We start from the raw sequence: 19265 nt of genomic DNA on the forward strand, positions 1-19265 counted from the left end.
ATTCACTCATTTTCCTTGCATGAGTTTCTGTCGTCTGAGGCACTGGCCTTTCAAATTAAATAAATATAATATTTTAAAAGACTGTAGGCATGAATATTCATAAAGACCAGAGCAGTGAACATAAATAAAAGTACTTTTATATAACACTTACTTTTTTTTTATGAGGACCTTACTTTGTGGATTTTTGTTTTTTTGTTTTGTTTTGTTTTTTTCTTTTGCACTTCTAAGATGATATTCCAAGTGATTTTCCAGGACACCGTTTCTTCTGCATAGCCTACCTGTTACTGAGGTGGTGATACTTGTTTTCAGATTGCTTCATACAACAATATTCCCCTTTACATAAATAAAAATAAGGTAGTACTTGTTTATGGCCCAGTCCACTAGCCATAGATTCAACCTAGTAAGGTGTCAAACCCTCAGTAAAATGTCTAAACATATGATGGAAAGCCAAAATAAACAAAATAAAATAAGGTTATGTACCCTGAGAAACATAGCTCCTTTATACACATAAAGTATGGCAGAATATTTTTAGGTGTTTTTATATATGTGCCAGTGATTTAAAGGTTAAGAACATACATGCAAAACTTGTGTTATTATATGCTGGGAACACAAACAGTGAAGATCCCCTTATCCCACTTCCTTCAGGGATGGAGGTAAGAGTAGAAGAACAGGAAGAAAAAGATAAACACAAATTAAGTCTGCGGTTATGTTTCCCCAAACTACTGGTTTAGAAGGAGCCAGTGTATTGTTATATTTGATTGATTAACTCTGTCTTGGACTTGTCAGGGTATCTTATTTTAAGTAATCCCTGAGATTACTGAGAGAAGTGTGTTACTGTCTGTTTTACAAGCACTGGCTGCCCCAGGCTGTTTGTCTTTGAACATGACCAAATCATAAATGCTGATTTAATGGCAGTATACTATATAATTTAAATGTGAATGGCAATGAGAGTGAAGTTACTCTAATTGCAGTAGGAAACGTAAATTGGTGATGCACTGTTATTTACTGCTCCATATCCATTTGCTGGTTGGAGACATGGGAAGTTCTTCACAGGAGGGGTGGGGTTGTACCATTCTGGTATCCTCAAAAAGGGGGCCACTGAGAGATGAAAATGTTCTTGGAGTCACTTGTGAATACCTAAGGTCAGAAAGAAGAAAGCTGTTTATCACCTTCAGAAAAAATAATTTAAGAAAATCATCAAAAAGCACATTATTTTCTCCTAATCATAGGGGTAGAGAAAATAAATAGACCTATTCTAATAAACATTATTTTGCCTGATTGCTTTCAAATGAACTTGCTATTTTTTTTAAAGATTTTATTTATTTATTTGACAGAGAGAGACACAGTGAGAGAGGGAACACAAGCAGGGGGAATGGGAGAAGGAGAAGCAGGCTTCCCACAGAGAAGGGAGCCTGATGTGGGGCTTGATCCCAGGACCCTGGGGTCGTGACCTGAGCTGAAGGCAGACACTTAAGGACTGAGCCACCCAGGTGCCCCAAAGTTGGTATTTTTTTTTCCTTTGCATTGATGAGAAAAATAATTTTTAAGAAGAAGGACTCCTGGTGTTGGAACAAGCTGTGTGGATAAGGCAGATGGATTCTCAAGGTTCTTTTTATTTTGAATAACATGAATGAATGAATAGCCCATGCACTGAGGGGCACTCACCTGCTCTGTTAACCTTCAGGGATTATGGCAAAATAATGTTGTTGTTATTTCATTTTATTTTATTTTTTTAGCTTTAGCAGAAGATTATGGCTTGTTTTTATGTTGCCTTAGGTCTTTGGGCAAAATACTTAACCCTTCAGCACCTTGATTTTCCCAAATATAAAATAAGAACATACTTGCCAATAAATCTTGATTATAATGGATATTGAGCTAGATAAAATGTCAGTTTTAGGTTGGATGATGTTCTTTCTGTATATTAAGGGATATTTCTGCCGACACACCCACTTTTTCCCATTTCTTCTGTTGTTTCTAAAGACTTTATCATGCAATTTGGAGACCTTGGGAAGCCTGGACGTTCTGGTAATTGACTCTCTTAGAAGCGATACTTACCAATTCTTTTGCCACAAGGTAACATTTTGTTGGAGCCCTATAACAACTCCCAGGAGTCCCAAAGGAAATGACCTATATTTTAGGTCTTCATTACAGTAGCAAATCACTTCTGATACGAATTATTGCATTAATCAGGTTACTGCTCTGAATTCTGAATAGCAAGCTACACCTAGATCCAGGTGGCTTATAGAGTAATGACTTATTTTCTATTTCACGCTTGCCAGTCTGCTGGTTTGCTAAATTTTTCTGGTTTCTCATCCCTACTGGACTAAACAGGTAGGGTAGACTCTAGACTTTGGGTTGGGTCCTGGTCTGCTACGGGTGTCTTCAGTCCAGACCCATTTGAAAGAGTTGTGTCTTTCTGGACCCTGGCCTTCTCATTGTGGAATACCAAAACTCCAAGGAGGCTGGCAGAAATGTAAATTGAAGCCTTTTAAAGCCTCAGTTCTTAATTGGCATGCTGTCAGCCCATATTCCATTGCTCGAAGGAAGTCATGTGGCCAAGTCCAAAGTCAGTCATCTTAGGCATGTATACTCTACCTGCTGATCTCCATGGCAAGGGCTAGGAGAGAAGAAAGAGTTGTAGATAGATACCATATTCCACTCCATCTGGTATATTAGGAACCCATGCCTAACTGAGGGATGTTCAAGAATGCTTTCTGTTCTCATTTTTATCTTGGCCAAGGAATCACTATCCAAAACAAGTCTTTACGAAATGTGAATAGATGTTCTGGGAAATAGGAATATAAGGGGGAATACTATACTATACTATTTTTTCAGGCCCAAGGGACACAGGTTATATGCTTTCACAATGTAGATGTTAGCCCACATTCAGACGTACTAGTTTGCTAATTACTGGTGGAAAGTTTTCCGATTTTTAACTCTAAACATATCAGACTTGCAGACAGACTCTGCCGTCATCATGTGACTATGAGGGGAGCGGGGAAGGAGGTACGGGACATAAACGGGCGAGTTTGGGAATTGGCCTTCACTCCAAGCAATTTCAAGTGTCTTAAGAACAGGGCTTGTCAGTGTGTTCTCCAGAATCGGTAATAAAATGCCTTGTATATTGTGCAGTGAAAATAACTACTGGGGGATACATGCATATGAATGGTGAGTAAAGAAAAGGATAGGACACATATAGGTAGATGGAGACCCAAAACCAAACAAGGAATCAGGAGGAAGAGAAGGGACTGAGGGAGGGGAACCACATCAGTCACTACTTGCCACTAAGTACTGCTCGGGGATCAGAACAGACAGAGGGCTGGGGAGACAGCAAGCCACCTTTGTTTCTGGAGGATACCAGGTTTTTACATCCTACTATTCTCTCTCTCTTTTTTTTTCCCAAGCTTTTTAAAATTTATGATCTACCTCCTACTTATTTTAAATGAAAAAAGGCACAGGGAGAGTCATTGTTTCACCTCTGATTCCATCAGTCTCCCTAAGTCTGAATAACATTTCCTAAGAAGAATGGGAGGTATATGGTGATTCATGATTTCATCAGTACTCTCTGCGTCCCAGGCTTTCCATCAAAGAGCATTATATGTAGCTTCTCACTTCAAAACATAACATTTAAAGAAATGTTTTCATATTCTATACCGGGGGCGTTGATACTTGGGAAATCGTCGTGGCTGAAGGTGACTGTAAAGGAAATGTAAACTCTTTTCTATTATCAAGTCCTCAAGGTGTCCCTGAGTTTTATTCTGAATGATGGTCCTAGAGGATGTTTTGGAATAGTATAAAGTTAATTTCCAAGAATTTCTAAGGATGTTTTTCATTATAAGAAAGGTAGGGCTCCACTTGAACTTTTCCGGTATTGAACAAGAGGTACTACTTAATGACTCACGTGGACAGTTCAGTTTTTCCCTGGGACACAAGAGAGGACACGGCAGAGTGGAGTAGTGACCGCACAGAGGAAGGTGTGTGATGAGCTTCAGGCTGTCAGTACTTGTTGATCTGGCCCTTTTTGCTTATTTAGTAGAAATGACGCTGGAAATAAATTTTTTTTTTTTTAAACCTGGTCTTTATTTTAAAATCAAATTGGTCTGGAGGCCTCAAGAAATAAAATGTAGTAACCAGGTCAAAGATATGTAATTATTCGTCATAGTGCACTGGCTTGTTGATGAACCTCAGTATCTACTTAGCACCAGACTCTGAAGAGGACCATGTGGCAGAGACAAATACATTTCCCTTGTCTCATGGATCGATCTGGTCGGAATGTTGGAAATTCCCCACAGTGACCGCCACCTTATCCAGAGTGGCCGACCATTGAACCCATGGACAGCCCTTCAGATCCGTGTGGGCCCCACACATATCAGCTAGGAACAGGATCACAGTAGAGAGTCAAATCCATAAACACAGGGCAGGGCCCAAGAGTGTGTATCTCTAACGAGCTCCCAGGTGAGGTGGGGCCCAGGTGTGAGGCCCACACTTAAGGTAGCAGACATCTGAGCCCTGCCAAGCAAGGGACAATTCAGGGTCATTGTTGGTCCAGGGGATGCCAGGAAGTGCAGAGGAAGCCTGTGTCTCCCACAGCCCATGACAAGTCAGCCCAGACAAGTAATGAACTGGAGGGAAGGGGGAAGATGGTGCATACACCCAGGCAGAGGTCCTCAGACACCTATAGGCCAGCGAATGCAAGGCACACAGTTGACAGTAGGAAGTGGGTTTAATTTTCATTACTTGCTCTAAAATGGTTTTAATTATTGACAGCATGCCAGTGGGTCTTTTAATGAAGAGTAAGTAGCAGTGATGCTCTGCTACTCTGTTATCTTTGTTACTGATCAGGGCTTGCGGTTAGCTGGGATGGAAATGGGTGTCATCCAGTGTGCCACCATGTGGCGGTGGGAATTCACGGGTGTCTGCAGAGTGCCCTTGAGTTACACCTTACAGAGCAGATTTCGTGTGTCATTGCACCTGGAATGTTCCATTCTTTCCTTCTGCAAATATTTGTTTAGGTCTTTTATGGACAGGTACTGTTCTCAGTTGTAGGGAACCATCCATACAGGACCCTTGTCTGCATGGAGCCTACATTTATATGGGAGAAGACAGAAAATAAGGATTAGAAAAAAATATAAAATTAAACATTCCAATTCCAATAATGGTACGAAGAATTTAAAGCTAGAGAATGCATGGGGTGATATTTTCGATAGGGGGATCAGTGGATTCTCTCTGGGGAGCCAGTGTTTGAATTTTGAACCCTAACTGGCTGGAAGAAGCCAGCCAAGGGAAGATGGTGGAAGAATACTCGGGGCAGAAGGACAGAAAGTGCAAAGGCACTGAGGTTCAGGGACCAGCGAGAAAGCCAGTATGGAGGGACTGTGGATGTGGGTGATGGGAGTTACTGAGATATGAGATCGGAAGCACAAGCCAGACCAGAACATGAGGAACCCTTACTGGCATGATGGGGACTTTGCATATTTCCTCAGTGTTACAGAAAGCCGATGGCGGGGTATACACGGGGAGTGACATGGTCATTTTTAACATGTTAAAAGATCACTCTGGTTACCATGACTTGTTAGCTAACAACTCCATTATGTCCCATGATTATCATTCCTGTTTTGTGGGGAAGACATTTAAGGTCTGATTTTGTACCAACTTTGATGTCTATAATATTGTTTTAATAATTGGCGTAATAATATTGTTACTCAGTCACAATGTCTGCTGTGCTTTCAGTCTCCAGAACTTCTTCCAGCTGCAAGTTTGTACCCTTTGACAAAATCTCCCCATTTACCCACCATCCTAACCACCATTCTACTGTTTGTACAAGTTTGGCTTTTTTTGATTCCACATCTAAGTGATGTCATATATATATAAGTAAATCATCAGTGACTTTCTCTTTCAGACTTCTCTCATTTAGCATAATGCCTTCACAAGTCCAACCATGTTGTTACAAAGGGTGGGATTTCTTTCTTTCTCATGGCTGAATAATATTCTATTGTGTATGTGTATACACACACACACACACACACACACACACACACACACACACCTCATCTTTATCCATTCATCCATTGATGGGCACTTAGGTTGTTTCCATATCTTGGTATTGTGAATAATGCTGTGTAAGGAACTTGGAAGTTTTCAGTATCCTGTTTTCCTTTCCTGTGGCTATGTACCCAGAAGTGTAACCATATTATAATATGTAAAAGGTTCCCATCAACATGTTGTACACCTTAAGCTCACACAATGTTATGTGTGAATTATAGCTCAATTTTAAAAGAATCACTTTGACTTTTGTGTGGAAAATTCATGCTGGGGACACTAGTGTAGGCAGAGAGGGCATTCAGGATGATGTTGCAGGAATCCAGAGGTGATCATATGAATTGGACTAGAGTTGTAGCCACAGATGGAAAGGGATAGGTGGGTTCAGGATGTCTTCTGGGGATCAAGAGAATGAGGAAGAGAAAACTAGTAAGAATAACTCCTAGATATGGGGACTAGAGTTAATTAAATGAGATGGGAAAGAATATGAGGACAAGTGTTGGAGGTTGGGGAGATCAAATATGTGTAATGAGAATTGCATCCGCATACTTGAGTCCTGTTCTGATAAGCCAGAGTCTCGTAATGCTTTCCTGTAAATAGTACTGATGACACTTTGGCTCTCATGTATGTGTAATCCACTATAGTGCACAAGCATGAAATTCGGAATTAGATCTTAGAACTGAGCCAGTGCACTCAGCCTACAGCCCCATGTGAAGTCTTGTGAGGCCTGAAGCCAGAGTGATTGATGAGAATGGAACCTGAGAAAGCTCCAGAAGCATCTGGAAGCATCCATGACGTGAACTGGGCTAAATTCTAGCTGGGTCAGAAATCTAGAGCTCCTCTGTGGAGCAGACACAGGCTGTCCTTCCCTTGATTTGTTCTTGTGGGAAAGCCTCTGTCTTTGATCTGGGGAGAGGTGGCTTCTTAACTGACACCAGAGCTGAGGTGTGATGGGATTTTAGTGGAGTGGCATATGTGGGTCTACCAAAGTCTGTTCTTGCAACACACGCAGGAATTACACACATATGTGTGTGTGTGTATATGTGTGTGTATGTATACATATATGTTTGTCTATATGTATATATGCACACACACACGTACATGCAGATACTGATGTGGGGTACACACCCTTTCCCACTGTGGGGGCCTGGGAGAGAAAGAGGGGAAAGGGAAGGAAGACAAACCTAAGAAAGAGGGTAATCATAGACACCCGTAGAAGCCTGGACATACACTGATGGCTTCACTAAACATCAGTATGATTGAGGGTCCCCAATTAAAGAAAGGATTGTTTACACAGTTGTGATATTTGTACTAAGAAATGTAACAGTGACTCAAAATAATCCTTATAGAAAGTATGATCAATGAACAAGATAAGAAAATGCTAATCTAAATGAAAAGGTAAGTATCATTTTGCACATCAACAAATAAGCAAAGGGAAAGAGAGAGAGAGCACGTGCGCACGAGAGAGAGAGAGGCAAACCAAGGAACAGATTCTGAACTAGAGAGAACACACTCATGGTCCCCAGAGGGGAAGGAGGTTGGAGGATGGTTGAGATAGGGGATGGGGATGAAGGAGTACACCTGTCGTGATGAGCACCAGGTGATGTATGGAAGTGCTTACTCACGATATTGTACACCTGAAACTAATGTTACACTGTATGTTAACTATACTGGAATTTAAATAAAAACTTAAAAAAAAGTTAAAGCACATTTCTGGCTAAATATCTTTTCTAGTTGTTTCCAGAAAAAAATGTAAATGCTCCTAATTAGTAAGTGCTATAGATGTTCTCAAAGCCAGCAATACTTTGAGATGGAAGTAACATTCAAAAAGAAAATTTTCATGCAAATGTAGAATTTACTTTCAGAATGCTCAATTAGATCACTATATTCAAGAATTCTCTCTTTTCCTTTGGCAATTTTTACTAAAATTTGGTATTTCTGGTTACATTCCAAAACAACAAGATACAATGTTAAAGGAACTACAATTCATGCTTTATTCAAGAAGGTATAATTTCTATGGTTTTAGTGAAATCTCTGTCTTTGAAAATTAAGCTACTACTTTAAACACTGTGCTATTTTTGATTTCTGAGAGATTTGTTGGAGAGAAAAGTGATTTGAGGAGCTCAGCTTCCGATTATAAAATACTTAACTTTACTGGAATGTTATTTCTCTTAACATTATTAGCATAAAAAATAGAAAATATTTCCCTGATGGTGTATCCTCAACAGAGCCATGGCAATTTACATAAGTAATCCTGATTATCTTACTGATTATGCTTGCTTATGCCTTCTCCAGGAGATTGGAATAGACAGCAGAGCTTCATGATGACATTAGACCTGGGGTACCATTTGATAGGAAAAACTAGGGGCTCCATATTTCAGGTATTGTTGGCATGTCTGGGAACATTTGGCTTGCCATTGAACTCTGAAACAAATGGGAGCCACACAATGAAAAGCCACAAGCTTCACACCAGGGACCTGGGTGGTGAGAGACCGGATTTACGTGGAGTTTGGTTAGGACCATTTCTGTGTCTATCCTGCCCTTGCTTAAGTGATACCTCATGTCTTCTCTATGTTTGCAGTAATTTTCTGTTTAAAAAAGTAAAAAAAAAAAAAATCATTCTTATGAAATATTTCTGATTCATAAACTAAATAACTTGATGTTGTGGATGCTTAGTCTTTGTCCCACATGTGGGAATGGAGCATGAAATGTAAAGTGGATGGAAAGTGCTTGAGATCTAAATTCTGATCTGACCTACAGTGTAGTCTTGATACTATGGTTTGATTTGTCCCCCACCCCCAGAAGAGCAGAGTTGCTTCAGAGTGTAACAATGAACAGAGACCTGTGTGCAGAGAGGGAGCTGGGCAGGGGGACTGCACGCAGAGCACCCCAGAACAAGCATCCCCTACAGGGCTCCAGAAACAGCCATGAAGGCTGGATCATGGGGAAAAAGCAAGGGGCTGAGTGGAGGGGAGGTGGCCCCAGGAAACCACATCTGAGGACTGGTGGGCCATTGCCAGGACCTGGGAGTGGACTCTGAATGAGATGGGAGGCAGCTGGAGAGTGTTGCTGGAGAGATGATAAGAATTTGTATTTGAAGTGCATCTAGAAAGCAGTGAGATTTCAAGAGGCCAGCAAGACGAAGGAGAACATCCTGAGAGTGGGGAGTGGCAGACATGGAGAGGAGATCCCCATGCTCACAGGGATGCGCCCCAGGCTCACCAACATGCTTCCAGAGCAGGGTGTGGGTGTGGGTGGAGAGGCCAGTCTGGAAAGAGTCTTGGCCTCTGGGCTGTGCGGTTTCCGCTTTACTCTGTGACCATGAGAACACTTGAAGAGAAGAGTTCTGAGCACAGGGGTAAGCCAGAGGAATTGTTCGTCCAAGGAAGGAATTAATTCAACCTATGTACTCAGAATCATGACTCTAGCCAGCTATATGTTGGTTGGATTAGGGAAAGGAGAATGTTGGAGAAAGGGAGATCCATGAGAATATTGCTGCAATTGGCTAAAGGGCTCCTGTCTTGCCATGAATGATCATCAGTAAGGAAATGCTAAGTAATCTGGTGCATCCATTACTAATGGAATATTTTGTAATTGGTAAAAAGTAAATCATATATTCACATCTACAGACGTGTAAAGATGCCCATCATGTATAATTCAGTGATAAAAAGCAAATTGCAGAGTAATGCATATAAAGGCATCTAATTTATCCATCAATAAAACCCGTGTGTCTATGTGCGCACACGTATGTGTGTGTGTGTGTGTGTGAGCTTGGTGTCAGTCAGGACCACATAAGCTGTGCTTGAGGTCCCAGGGGCTTACCGCCACAAAGGATTATGACTCATTCAAATGAACACAGGTCCATGTGGTCAACTGAGGAAATCTGCCTCTCACTTGAGACCAAGACTGGGAGAAGCCCCTAAGTCATGTTTTCATGATTGCCAGAGAGGAGAGGGGGCTTGGTAAGTGGTGCACTAATTTCCACCCACAAGACACCTATGACTTCTTTCCTCACGGCATTTGTCAAAGAGAGTCATATGGCCCCATCTGACTTAGAAGAAAATGCTCAATGCTTCCCAGAAGGAAGAAAGTTAGAAATATTTGGTAATGAGCCCTAATGATTACCAGAAGCATGGAGAATGGGTGGAATGGGCAAAAACAAGAAGGCTATACACTCTGCTTCCATTGTTGGGGGATGGGGAGAAGAAGGAGTGACAGAAAACTGTGGAAGTGTATTTTTTAACATATGGAAAAATAATGAGCCAGCCTAGTGCAAGTAAGGGTGGAAAGGAGCAGACGAACAGATGTAGTTCGCTGGAGTCCTAAAGTAAGAAGACATTGTTTTTGAGTGTGGACATAAAGAATTGTCAAAGGTGAGGTGTAAACGTTTGCACCTGGCTTGTTGGGGACGAAGATATCATGGGTAGAATTGCGTTAGCCTACAAGAGGAATAGGCTTAAAAACATAAAAGAGAAACTCCTACTTTGGAATTTATGGAGCAGGGGCGCCTGGGTGGCTCAGTTGGTTGGGCGTCTGACTCTTTCAGCTCAGGTCATGAGCTCAGAGTCGTGAGATCAAGCCCCACGTTGGGCTCTGCACTCAGCGGGGAGTCTGCTTGAGATTCCTTCTCCCTCTGCCCCCCCCCACCCCACACTCATGTGTGCTCTCTCTTTCTCTCTCTCTCTAAAATAAATAAATAAATAAAAATTTAAAAAAAATTATGGAGCTTGAGGTTCAAGTAGACCAGTGGGAAGATGTGACTGTCTTGCAAAAGGCAAATGGCAGGCTAAGTTAAGAGAAACACTTCAAATGGTTTTACTGGGATGAGTGCTGCCACCTCAGATATTGTGATAATCCGGGTTTCTGGACAGGGTCTCCATCCTCAGATCAATGGCTCCTCTTTCTTCAGCCTCTGGGTAGAGGTACATTCAAGGGGAATCTGTCATGGAAATGTCCCCATGGTAACATGGAAACCCAAGTGCCTGCGTTTGCCTTTTTGGAGCTTCTAACCCACACATTCTTTATGTGCCAAATCCATTTCGGTTTTACATGTGGCCTTATTTGAAGTGGCTTTGGAAAGAAGGCTAAAAAAAAATAAATAAGTAGAGCCCTCTGGGAGTCATAGGAAGTGAAGACTATTCCCCCTGTGGGACTTGAAACCACACTTGACTTTCTTCTTTCCCCATCCAGCCTGTGGAGTGCTCCCCAGGTGCCCTGAGCTGAGCTTCTGAAATGCTGCCACTAAAATTCAAAACTTGATTTAATATGACTTCCTTAATCGACCTTTAAAAAATTCATTTTGTCATCTAAAAATGAACACTTAGCAGGAGCAACTGTATTTGGAAAACAGAATGTCTATTCTCCATTTGGTTACCGCAGATAAGCCTTTGACGTGCTTCCTTTTCAAAGCCCAAAAGGTCTGCTGAAGTGTATATTAATTGAAATAATGTGAGAGTTTTTGAACCGTCCAGAATTAAGCTGTTCAGAAGTTACGATAATTTCAAAGAACTGCTATAGGTTTTTGCATTAGAAGAAAAATGTGTAGTTGTAAAAGAGAGGCTGTTTGTTGTAATTGTAAATTTTGATACCTGAAAATATTCCTTTAATACCTCTTGGAGGATATAGGATTTTGCATTAATGCTATGTGTAGAAATTTGTGTCTTAATTGTGAAAATATTTGGTGGATCTTAGGGATTCCAAGATCAATTTAATTTTCTCAATAAGCCGTGACAGTGCAACATTTGTTTATCTCATTCTCATTCCTAAAAGAAACTTTTTCTCTAGTTTAGTGGCTGTGAACCAAGGTGATCCTACCCCCTGGGAGACATGTGACAATGTCTGGAGACATTTTCAGCAGTTGGCATAACTTTGAAGAGGGGAATGCCAATGGCATCTACTGGGTGAAGGGCAGGGATGTTTCTATACATCCTACACTGCACATGGCAGCGTCCATCACAAAGAACTCTCTAGCCCCCAGTGTCAGTAGTGATGAGGTGGAGAAACCCTGCTTCCCATGATCTGTACCCTTATTCAACATTTAAAAAACGAAACATCTCTTTTAGCTCCCAGTGTGCCAGTATTTAGTATAACTGTCTTCTCTGATAATTTTGCAAAATGCTCATTGTTGTATGTTATTATTTACCATAACTCATGCTGTAAACACAAACTGAAAGTTCAATGTATAGAAATGAAGGGAATATGAGCCTATCTTTGGAACGTGAGCAGTTTTGTAATGATGATTAAAAATCGGTCCAGCTTATTGAAAGAACCCAGTATCGGAGCCAAGACGTTGGGCACTTCCTGTGGTTGTCTTGGCAGGAGGGGAAGAGTGTTTGCTGTCTTCCCATCTCAGACTTGTAGAAGTGGTCCGTGGGCACTTGTGTCTTCTGTTAGGCCTTCAGCTTCATGAAATTTCCATCAAGGGAGAGAAATATTGCAAACTCTTTACTGAGAACACGTTTAGAGTTAAACCCATGGATTCCTCTTTAGGATTTGACACTGACTTCTTGGGGAATATTGGCCAAGTTCCTCATTTCTCTGGGTCAGTGATACTGCTTTTGGAGAGAGCAGGATGCAGCGAACAGCCCCCTTAGTGCTCTTGTAAAGACTAGATGAGATCACGCATCTGAAGAGTGGGGAAGGGACATGCATGCCAAGTGCTCCGTAGATGCATGTCCTGGTTCTTACCAGTTTTGAAATCAAATTGATTTGGGGTTCTAAGAATTCATTCTATATATTCTCTTCTTGGGAAGATGGAGGGAGGGGACTGCCCCAGTCTGCCCATGTAGATTGGCACCTGGCTCAAGGGGTGCCTCCAAAGAGATGCCTGGTTTCTTTCCATCTATCCTAGGTGTTTTGGTTCATAAACTGTCTAGCAACATAACTTTTTCCCATTCTATATAAAGAATAGAAATAGAATGCTAAATAATAATACTTGACTGAAAAACATCTTCATAGTCTTTTTAAAGAGGTAAAATAAAAATATTTACCAGAAAAATAGTATGGCCATGGTGATCTTTTGCCTATATGTTTTGGCCCAAAGTCCCTTATGAATAGACTGAATTGGGAGGAGATGGGCATGAAACAGCTGGTCCATGCCCAACCTAGGCTCCCCAAGGAGGATTTCTGGACACAGTTCCCCACTTGTGGTGGAATTCTTCTTGGCTGTCATTCTGAGACACCTGAACTTGCAGGATCTTAGAGAAGAGGATATGGGGACCTCACCCCATTGTCTTGCTGGAGTGGGGCTAGGTACCTCTTCTCTCGGGCACCATCAGCTATAAAGCAATGGCTGATCCACATGACTGTCCCTTCCCCCGGGCTGTCAAGTGCCTGAGAGCTGGGATTCTGCATCCATCCTCTGCCTCCAGAACCTTGCTGCCTCATCCAAGAAGCTCATAAGTGCTTGTCTAGTGAGCAGGTGTTCGGGTTGGAATCCCCTAGAGAAAAGGAAGGGGCACATTTGGGAGATCCAAATTTCCTTTTATGTCATGCCCCCCGATCTTTCATATGCTCTTTTGTCTGTGATGGTTGTATGCATAGAGCTTACGTGATACCACTCTTGCACAGTGAAATGGTGACTGTTACTTTTTGTTGTAATATGTGCGGTGCGGACCCCCGTGTCTATGCAAGAGGGGGAATGAGCGTGAGCCTGGTGTCCTTCCAGGTCTTACTTTCTTCAGATCCACCAGGAGCAGGGCCCACGTCCTCCTTGTGAACACATATCTTGACTCACTGCAGAAGAGCTGGCGAGCTGTCTCTGCGCCCTTCCAGCTGTGCTGGGATTTGGGGTTCCTTGTGAAGCACGGATCACTCTGAATGTGGGACGAGTTCTTCCCTTAGCTTCGCTTTTGTTCTTGAGTGAAGAGCCGTGTGGCAGAGCTCACCAGATGCTACTCTTCTGTTTCCCTGACCTTGGCTCTTCCCACTTGATTTATCACCTTTTCATCCTTCTCCATGTCCTTCTGTCTCTGCTGCTTTTGAAATGAAAATGGCCTGTTTTATGACCTACTAAACCATTTTACTTTCATTCCAAATCTTTCTCTGAGCTTTCATATTGATTTATTTTTTATCGAGGAGACATGCATGTAACATAAATTAGCCGTTTGAAAAGGAAGAATTGGATGGCATTTAGTACGTTCACGGTGTTGTGCAACAAACACCTGCATCCAGTTCCAGAAAGACTTGTCATCACCCAAAAGGGAACTCTGCTCCTATCAGGTAGTTACTTCCCACTTCCCCTTTACAGCCCCTGCCAGCCTCCACTTTGCTTTCTGCCTCTGTAGATTTATTTATTCTAGATAGCTCACAGAAATGGAACCTTACGATAGGGGGTCTTTTGCCCTAGCTGCATTCACTTAGCACAATGTTTTTGAGGTTCCTCCATGTGAAAACACCTATCCGTACCTCCTTTCTCTGGCTGATTAGTACTCCACTGCCTGGGTGCACCACAGGCTGCTTATCCGTTCCTCCACTGGTGGACATTTGTGTTGTTAACACCTTTTGCCTATTGCGAATAGTGCTATTACATATTAACGAACGTGTGTGTGCATGCATTGGTTTGAGTACCTGTTTTCAGTTCGTTAGGGCATAGACTTGAGAATGGAATCTCTGGGTCATATGGTAATTGTGCATTTCACTTTTTTTTTTAAAAGATTTTGTTTATTTATTTGAGAGAGAGAGAATGAGAGAGAGAGAGCACATGAGAGGGGGGAGGGTCAGAGGGAGAAGCAGACTCCCCGCCGAGCAGGGGGCCCGATGCGGGACTCGATCCAGGGACTCCAGGATCACGACCCGAGCGGAAGGCAGTCGCTTAACCAACTGAGCCACCCAGGCGCCCCTGTGCATTTCACTTTTTGAGAAACTGCCAAACTGTTCAGTTTCCTAACAGCTGAACCATCCCTAAGCTGTTTCATTTTGTTTGTTACATGGCCACACTGTTTCTACTTTCCAGCTCCCAGCTCCCCCAGATAATACCTGTCCATCCTCCATGGGTCTCCGGAAACAGTTTGAAACAGAGCTCAGGAATCCAGATATGCGTGCTGAAGTGTGGATACGAAACCCGGGGAGTTTAGGACCGCCTTTGCATCCAGATCCAGGAAGTGCTCAGAGTTACCTAATGTCTGCAGTGGTTTGGGTCTCAAAACTGGAAATCCCCAAATTTTGAAAAAGGACGATTTTTCTTCCTCATGATAGTTAGTCCTTCATTGTAATCCATTGGATTTGTCTGAACACGCTGTCTTGTTTTATCATAATCCCACTTTCTAAATGGGTGCTGGTCATGGTGTTTGGTGCAGACAGTAATGGGAAGGAGAGGGGGAGCAGTGGGGGAATGGGGACTCTCTGTGACTCTCCCTGTTCTTTTCCCATAGGTATCGTTCTTCCTCTTCATCATCTTCGTGGTGTACACCATGCTGCCCTTCAACATGCGAGACGCCATCATTGCCAGCGTGCTCACCTCCTCCTCCCACACCATCGTGCTGAGCGTCTGCCTGTCGGCCACGCCGGGGACCAAGGAGCACCTGGTCTGGCAGGTGGGTGCACCTCACCTCTGCCGGCCCTCACCACCCCACCCTGCGTGCCAGGGGTGCCGTGTGCTGGTTCAGGGTGGGGCTGTTGGTACCTGGCAGGTGCTCAAGCTCTGCTCTCTGCTGTGGACTCCAGTGTTTCTGGTGGGCAGCCAGCCACACCTGCCTCCATTAGTGGGATCAACACTTAGCAATCAGCATCAGTGAAAATTAGAAATGGTGGTTCCGTCTTGCGGATTGCTGAATGGTGGTATGATTGTGAGGCCTACAAGCTATTCTATTTTAGCACTTTTATTTTTAGAGTGAAAATAACTTACACAATTAAATTCATAATTCTCTCCCACCTCTCTCCCCCTGGATATCTAAAACCCCTTCTTTACGGAGGAGAAAAGATTGCTCCATTTCCTAATCTGGCAGGTCCATGGGCATGAAAAAGGTCTTTAAAATGCCACGACAACAAATTTAGCTTTACTAATAAATGTCATTTCGAAGAAGCCATTGTATTTAATTAGTTGAAAGCATTTAAAAAAGCGATTTGATTTCCTATGTACATCCGTACCCTCATCTGTACCTGAGGGTCAGTGGTTTGGAGTTATTCCTGAGTTCCTTTTTTTTTTTTACCTGGAACAGGTATGATTAATTTTGTTTTATTAGACTCAAACATTTAAGAAAAGCAGCCATGGTGTAAAATGCGGGAGGCACTGACAGAATTGGTGAAGGAACAACACTGCCGTTGAAAAGGGGATTTTAGACGTGGCTCACGTGAGCCCCGTGGGGTCTGGGAACCCAGTTTGTCATTCAGTTGATGGAATGCTTTATTTGGAATCTTGAAATGGAACTGGAGGCTTATCCTTGGCTGTCTAGTAATCCCTCTGAGTTGGAAAGCTCTCTAGGGATCCCTTTTCTCAATATTCCTCTCCTAGAGCTCATAACACAGCGTTCAGTAAGCCCTACATTCGTGAGACGTCCTTTGTTGGCACCGCACCAGCGTGAGCGCCCTGGCCCTGTTCCTGCGCGGTGGGCCGCAGGCTGAGGGATCCTGCGCGGTGGGCCACAGGCTGAGGGACCCTGCGCGGTGGGCCGCAGGCTGACGTGATTGTGCACGGTGGGCCACAGGCTGAGGGACCCTGCGCGGTGGGCCGCAGGCTGACGTGATTGTGCACGGTGGGCCGCAGGCTGAGGGACCCTGCGCGGTGGGCCGCAGGCTGACGTGATTGTGCACGGTGGGCCGCAGGCTGAGGGATCCTGCGCGGTGGGCCACAGGCTGAGGGACCCTGCGCGGTGGGCCTCAGGCTGACGTGATTGTGCACGGTGGGCCGCAGGCTGAGGGACCCTGCGCGGTGGGCCGCAGGCTGAGGGATCCTGCGCGGTGGGCCGCAGGCTGAGGGATCCTGCGCGGTGGGCCACAGGCTGAGGGACCCTGCGCGGTGGGCCGCAGGCTGACGTGATTGTGCACGGTGGGCCGCAGGCTGAGGGACCCTGCGCGGTGGGCCGCAGGCTGACGTGATTGTGCACGGTGGGCCGCAGGCTGAGGGATCCTGCGCGGTGGGCCACAGGCTGAGGGACCCTGCGCGGTGGGCCTCAGGCTGAGGGACCCTGCGCGGTGGGCCGCAGGCTGACGTGATTGTGCACGGTGGGCCGCAGGCTGAGGGACCCTGCGCGGTGGGCCGCAGGCTGACGTGATTGTGCACGGTGGGCCACAGGCTGAGGGACCCTGCGCAGTGGGCCGCAGGCTGAGGGATCCTGCGCGGTGGGCCGCAGGCTGAGGGATCCTGGGCGGTGGGCCTCAGGCTGAGGGATCCTGCGCGGTGGGCCGCAGGCTGAGGGATTCTGCGCGGTGGGCCGCAGGTTCACGCGGGCGGGCTCCGACCAGGAGGCAAGCCTCATCCCTGGGTGCACTGCCTGTGAATGACCGGAGTAGCCTGTACCTCCCGGGATGCACAGGGAGACTGGTCAGGAACTAATCAAATGGAAAGAAGAAGGTGGTGGTTTATGAAAAGAAGAAACAATCCAGCTGTGCCTGGGGACAGGTGGGGAACGTGTCCCTTCTTATAGGAGCTCTGTCCCGGCTTTGCTTCCATCTGCTGCATGGCAATTTCCCTTGAAGGTATTTATGGGACATTTCTCCTTTCTCTCGTAAATTCACTTTGCCATTCTCCCCGTAATGGGGCCTGGGTGGTGGGTATGTTTTTGCAGGAGGAAGGGGTATGTAAGCTGCTCCGCCAGCTGACAGTATGAAAATCACTGTGGGAAAGTCCTCGCCACACGGGCATCAGGACTCTCGAGCGCGTTTTCAGGGCTTATGTCACCTTCCTGGTTTTAAGCTCCCCTGGAAGACATCCCTTGAACATGTTGTACCTGTCTCTTCTGCCCCTTCATGAATAAATAGTGTCTGTGGGGCAGGTGTAATAGAAAAAAAATATCTGGGAAATGAGGATTAAGATACATGCCTGTAATGCAGCGCCTGGGTGGCTCAGATGGTTAAGCATCTGCCTTCGGCTCGGGTCATGATCCCAGAGTCCTGGGATCGAGCCCCATGTCCAGCTCCTGGCTCAGCGGGGAGCCTGCTTCTCCCTCTGCCTCTCCCCCTGCTTGTGCTCCCTCTCTCTGTGTCTTGAATGAAAAAATAAAATCTTGAAAAAATTTAAAAAAAAAAGATACATGCTGTAAAGATTAAATGGGGTTAAAAAAAGGTGGGGGGGAATAAGTGCTTTGTAAAGACCCTGGTTATTCTAGGTCATTACATACTATAGTGGGTTTGGTCTTTTAAAGCATTTTAGTTTCTTCCATTAGTTAAAAAAAATTGGGAAAGAATGCAATCTTAAATATTTAATTACTCAATTTTCAAAACACACAAAGGCAGATAATTCTTATCAGTGGACAGCCAGAGATGGGATAATTCTGGAATAGCAGAAAGAAGACAAGCTTTTCATTCCACATATTTCATAGAATAACATTGAAAGGAGCAAAAGAACGGAATGTCAGTTTTTCCTTTCTTCAGAAGTAATTTCACAGTGATTCCAAAATACAGGAAAGACAGAAGATGCTGACAGATTAAAAATGGAAGGTCATTGGTAAATGTCAGAGTAATGAGAAAAAGACCTCTAAATACCTTTGGCCACTGTAGGTTATGGGACATACAACCTACAAATAGCACTGGTTTGTGATGTGAGAAGAACACTTCACTGAGTTCTGTTTTATTTTATTTTATTTTATTTTGTTTTATTTTATTTTATTTTTTATTTTATTTTATTTTATTCATTTTATTTTATTTTATTTTAGAGACAGAGATTGAGAGCACGAGCGGGGGTGGAGGAGTAGAGGGAGAGGGAGAGAGAGAATCTTAAGCAGGCTTCACACCCAGGATGGAGCCAGGTGCAGGGCTCCATCTCACAATCCTGAGATCATGACTGGAGCCGAAATCAAGAATCAAATACTTAACCTACTGAGCCACCCAGGACCCCCACTTAGTTCTGTTTATGAACCGTGTACATAAATTAGAATGCTATAGATTAGGTGGTTATAGTCCTGCAGTGTAATTGTTTAAGTCAAAACTACATAAAATAAAAGATACTGGTTTTCTATAAAAAGGTTTGCCCATGAGTGATGATCAGTATTACCCTGCCTTCCAAGCCATCAAAGAAGGAATGCATTTTATTTAGCATGGATCTGTATTAAGAATATTTGTTCACTTAATTT

The 19265-nt window shown here is 43.8% G+C and overlaps 1 protein-coding gene across 2 annotated transcripts in view; it reads left to right on the forward strand.

Annotated features, from left to right (window-relative positions):
• Nucleotides 1-19265, forward strand: part of ADCY2 (adenylate cyclase 2) — a 397031-nt gene that overhangs the window by 96902 nt on the left and 280864 nt on the right. For both annotated transcript variants that reach the window (XM_078066548.1, XM_036104287.2), the window contains exon 3: nucleotides 15411-15572. In XM_078066548.1, the coding sequence (XP_077922674.1) occupies nucleotides 15411-15572 (162 nt within the window). The remainder of the gene's footprint in view (nucleotides 1-15410; nucleotides 15573-19265) is intronic.

The sequence above is a fragment of the Halichoerus grypus genome, chromosome 2, assembly GCF_964656455.1.
Source record: "Halichoerus grypus chromosome 2, mHalGry1.hap1.1, whole genome shotgun sequence".
NCBI lineage: Eukaryota > Metazoa > Chordata > Mammalia > Carnivora > Phocidae > Halichoerus > Halichoerus grypus.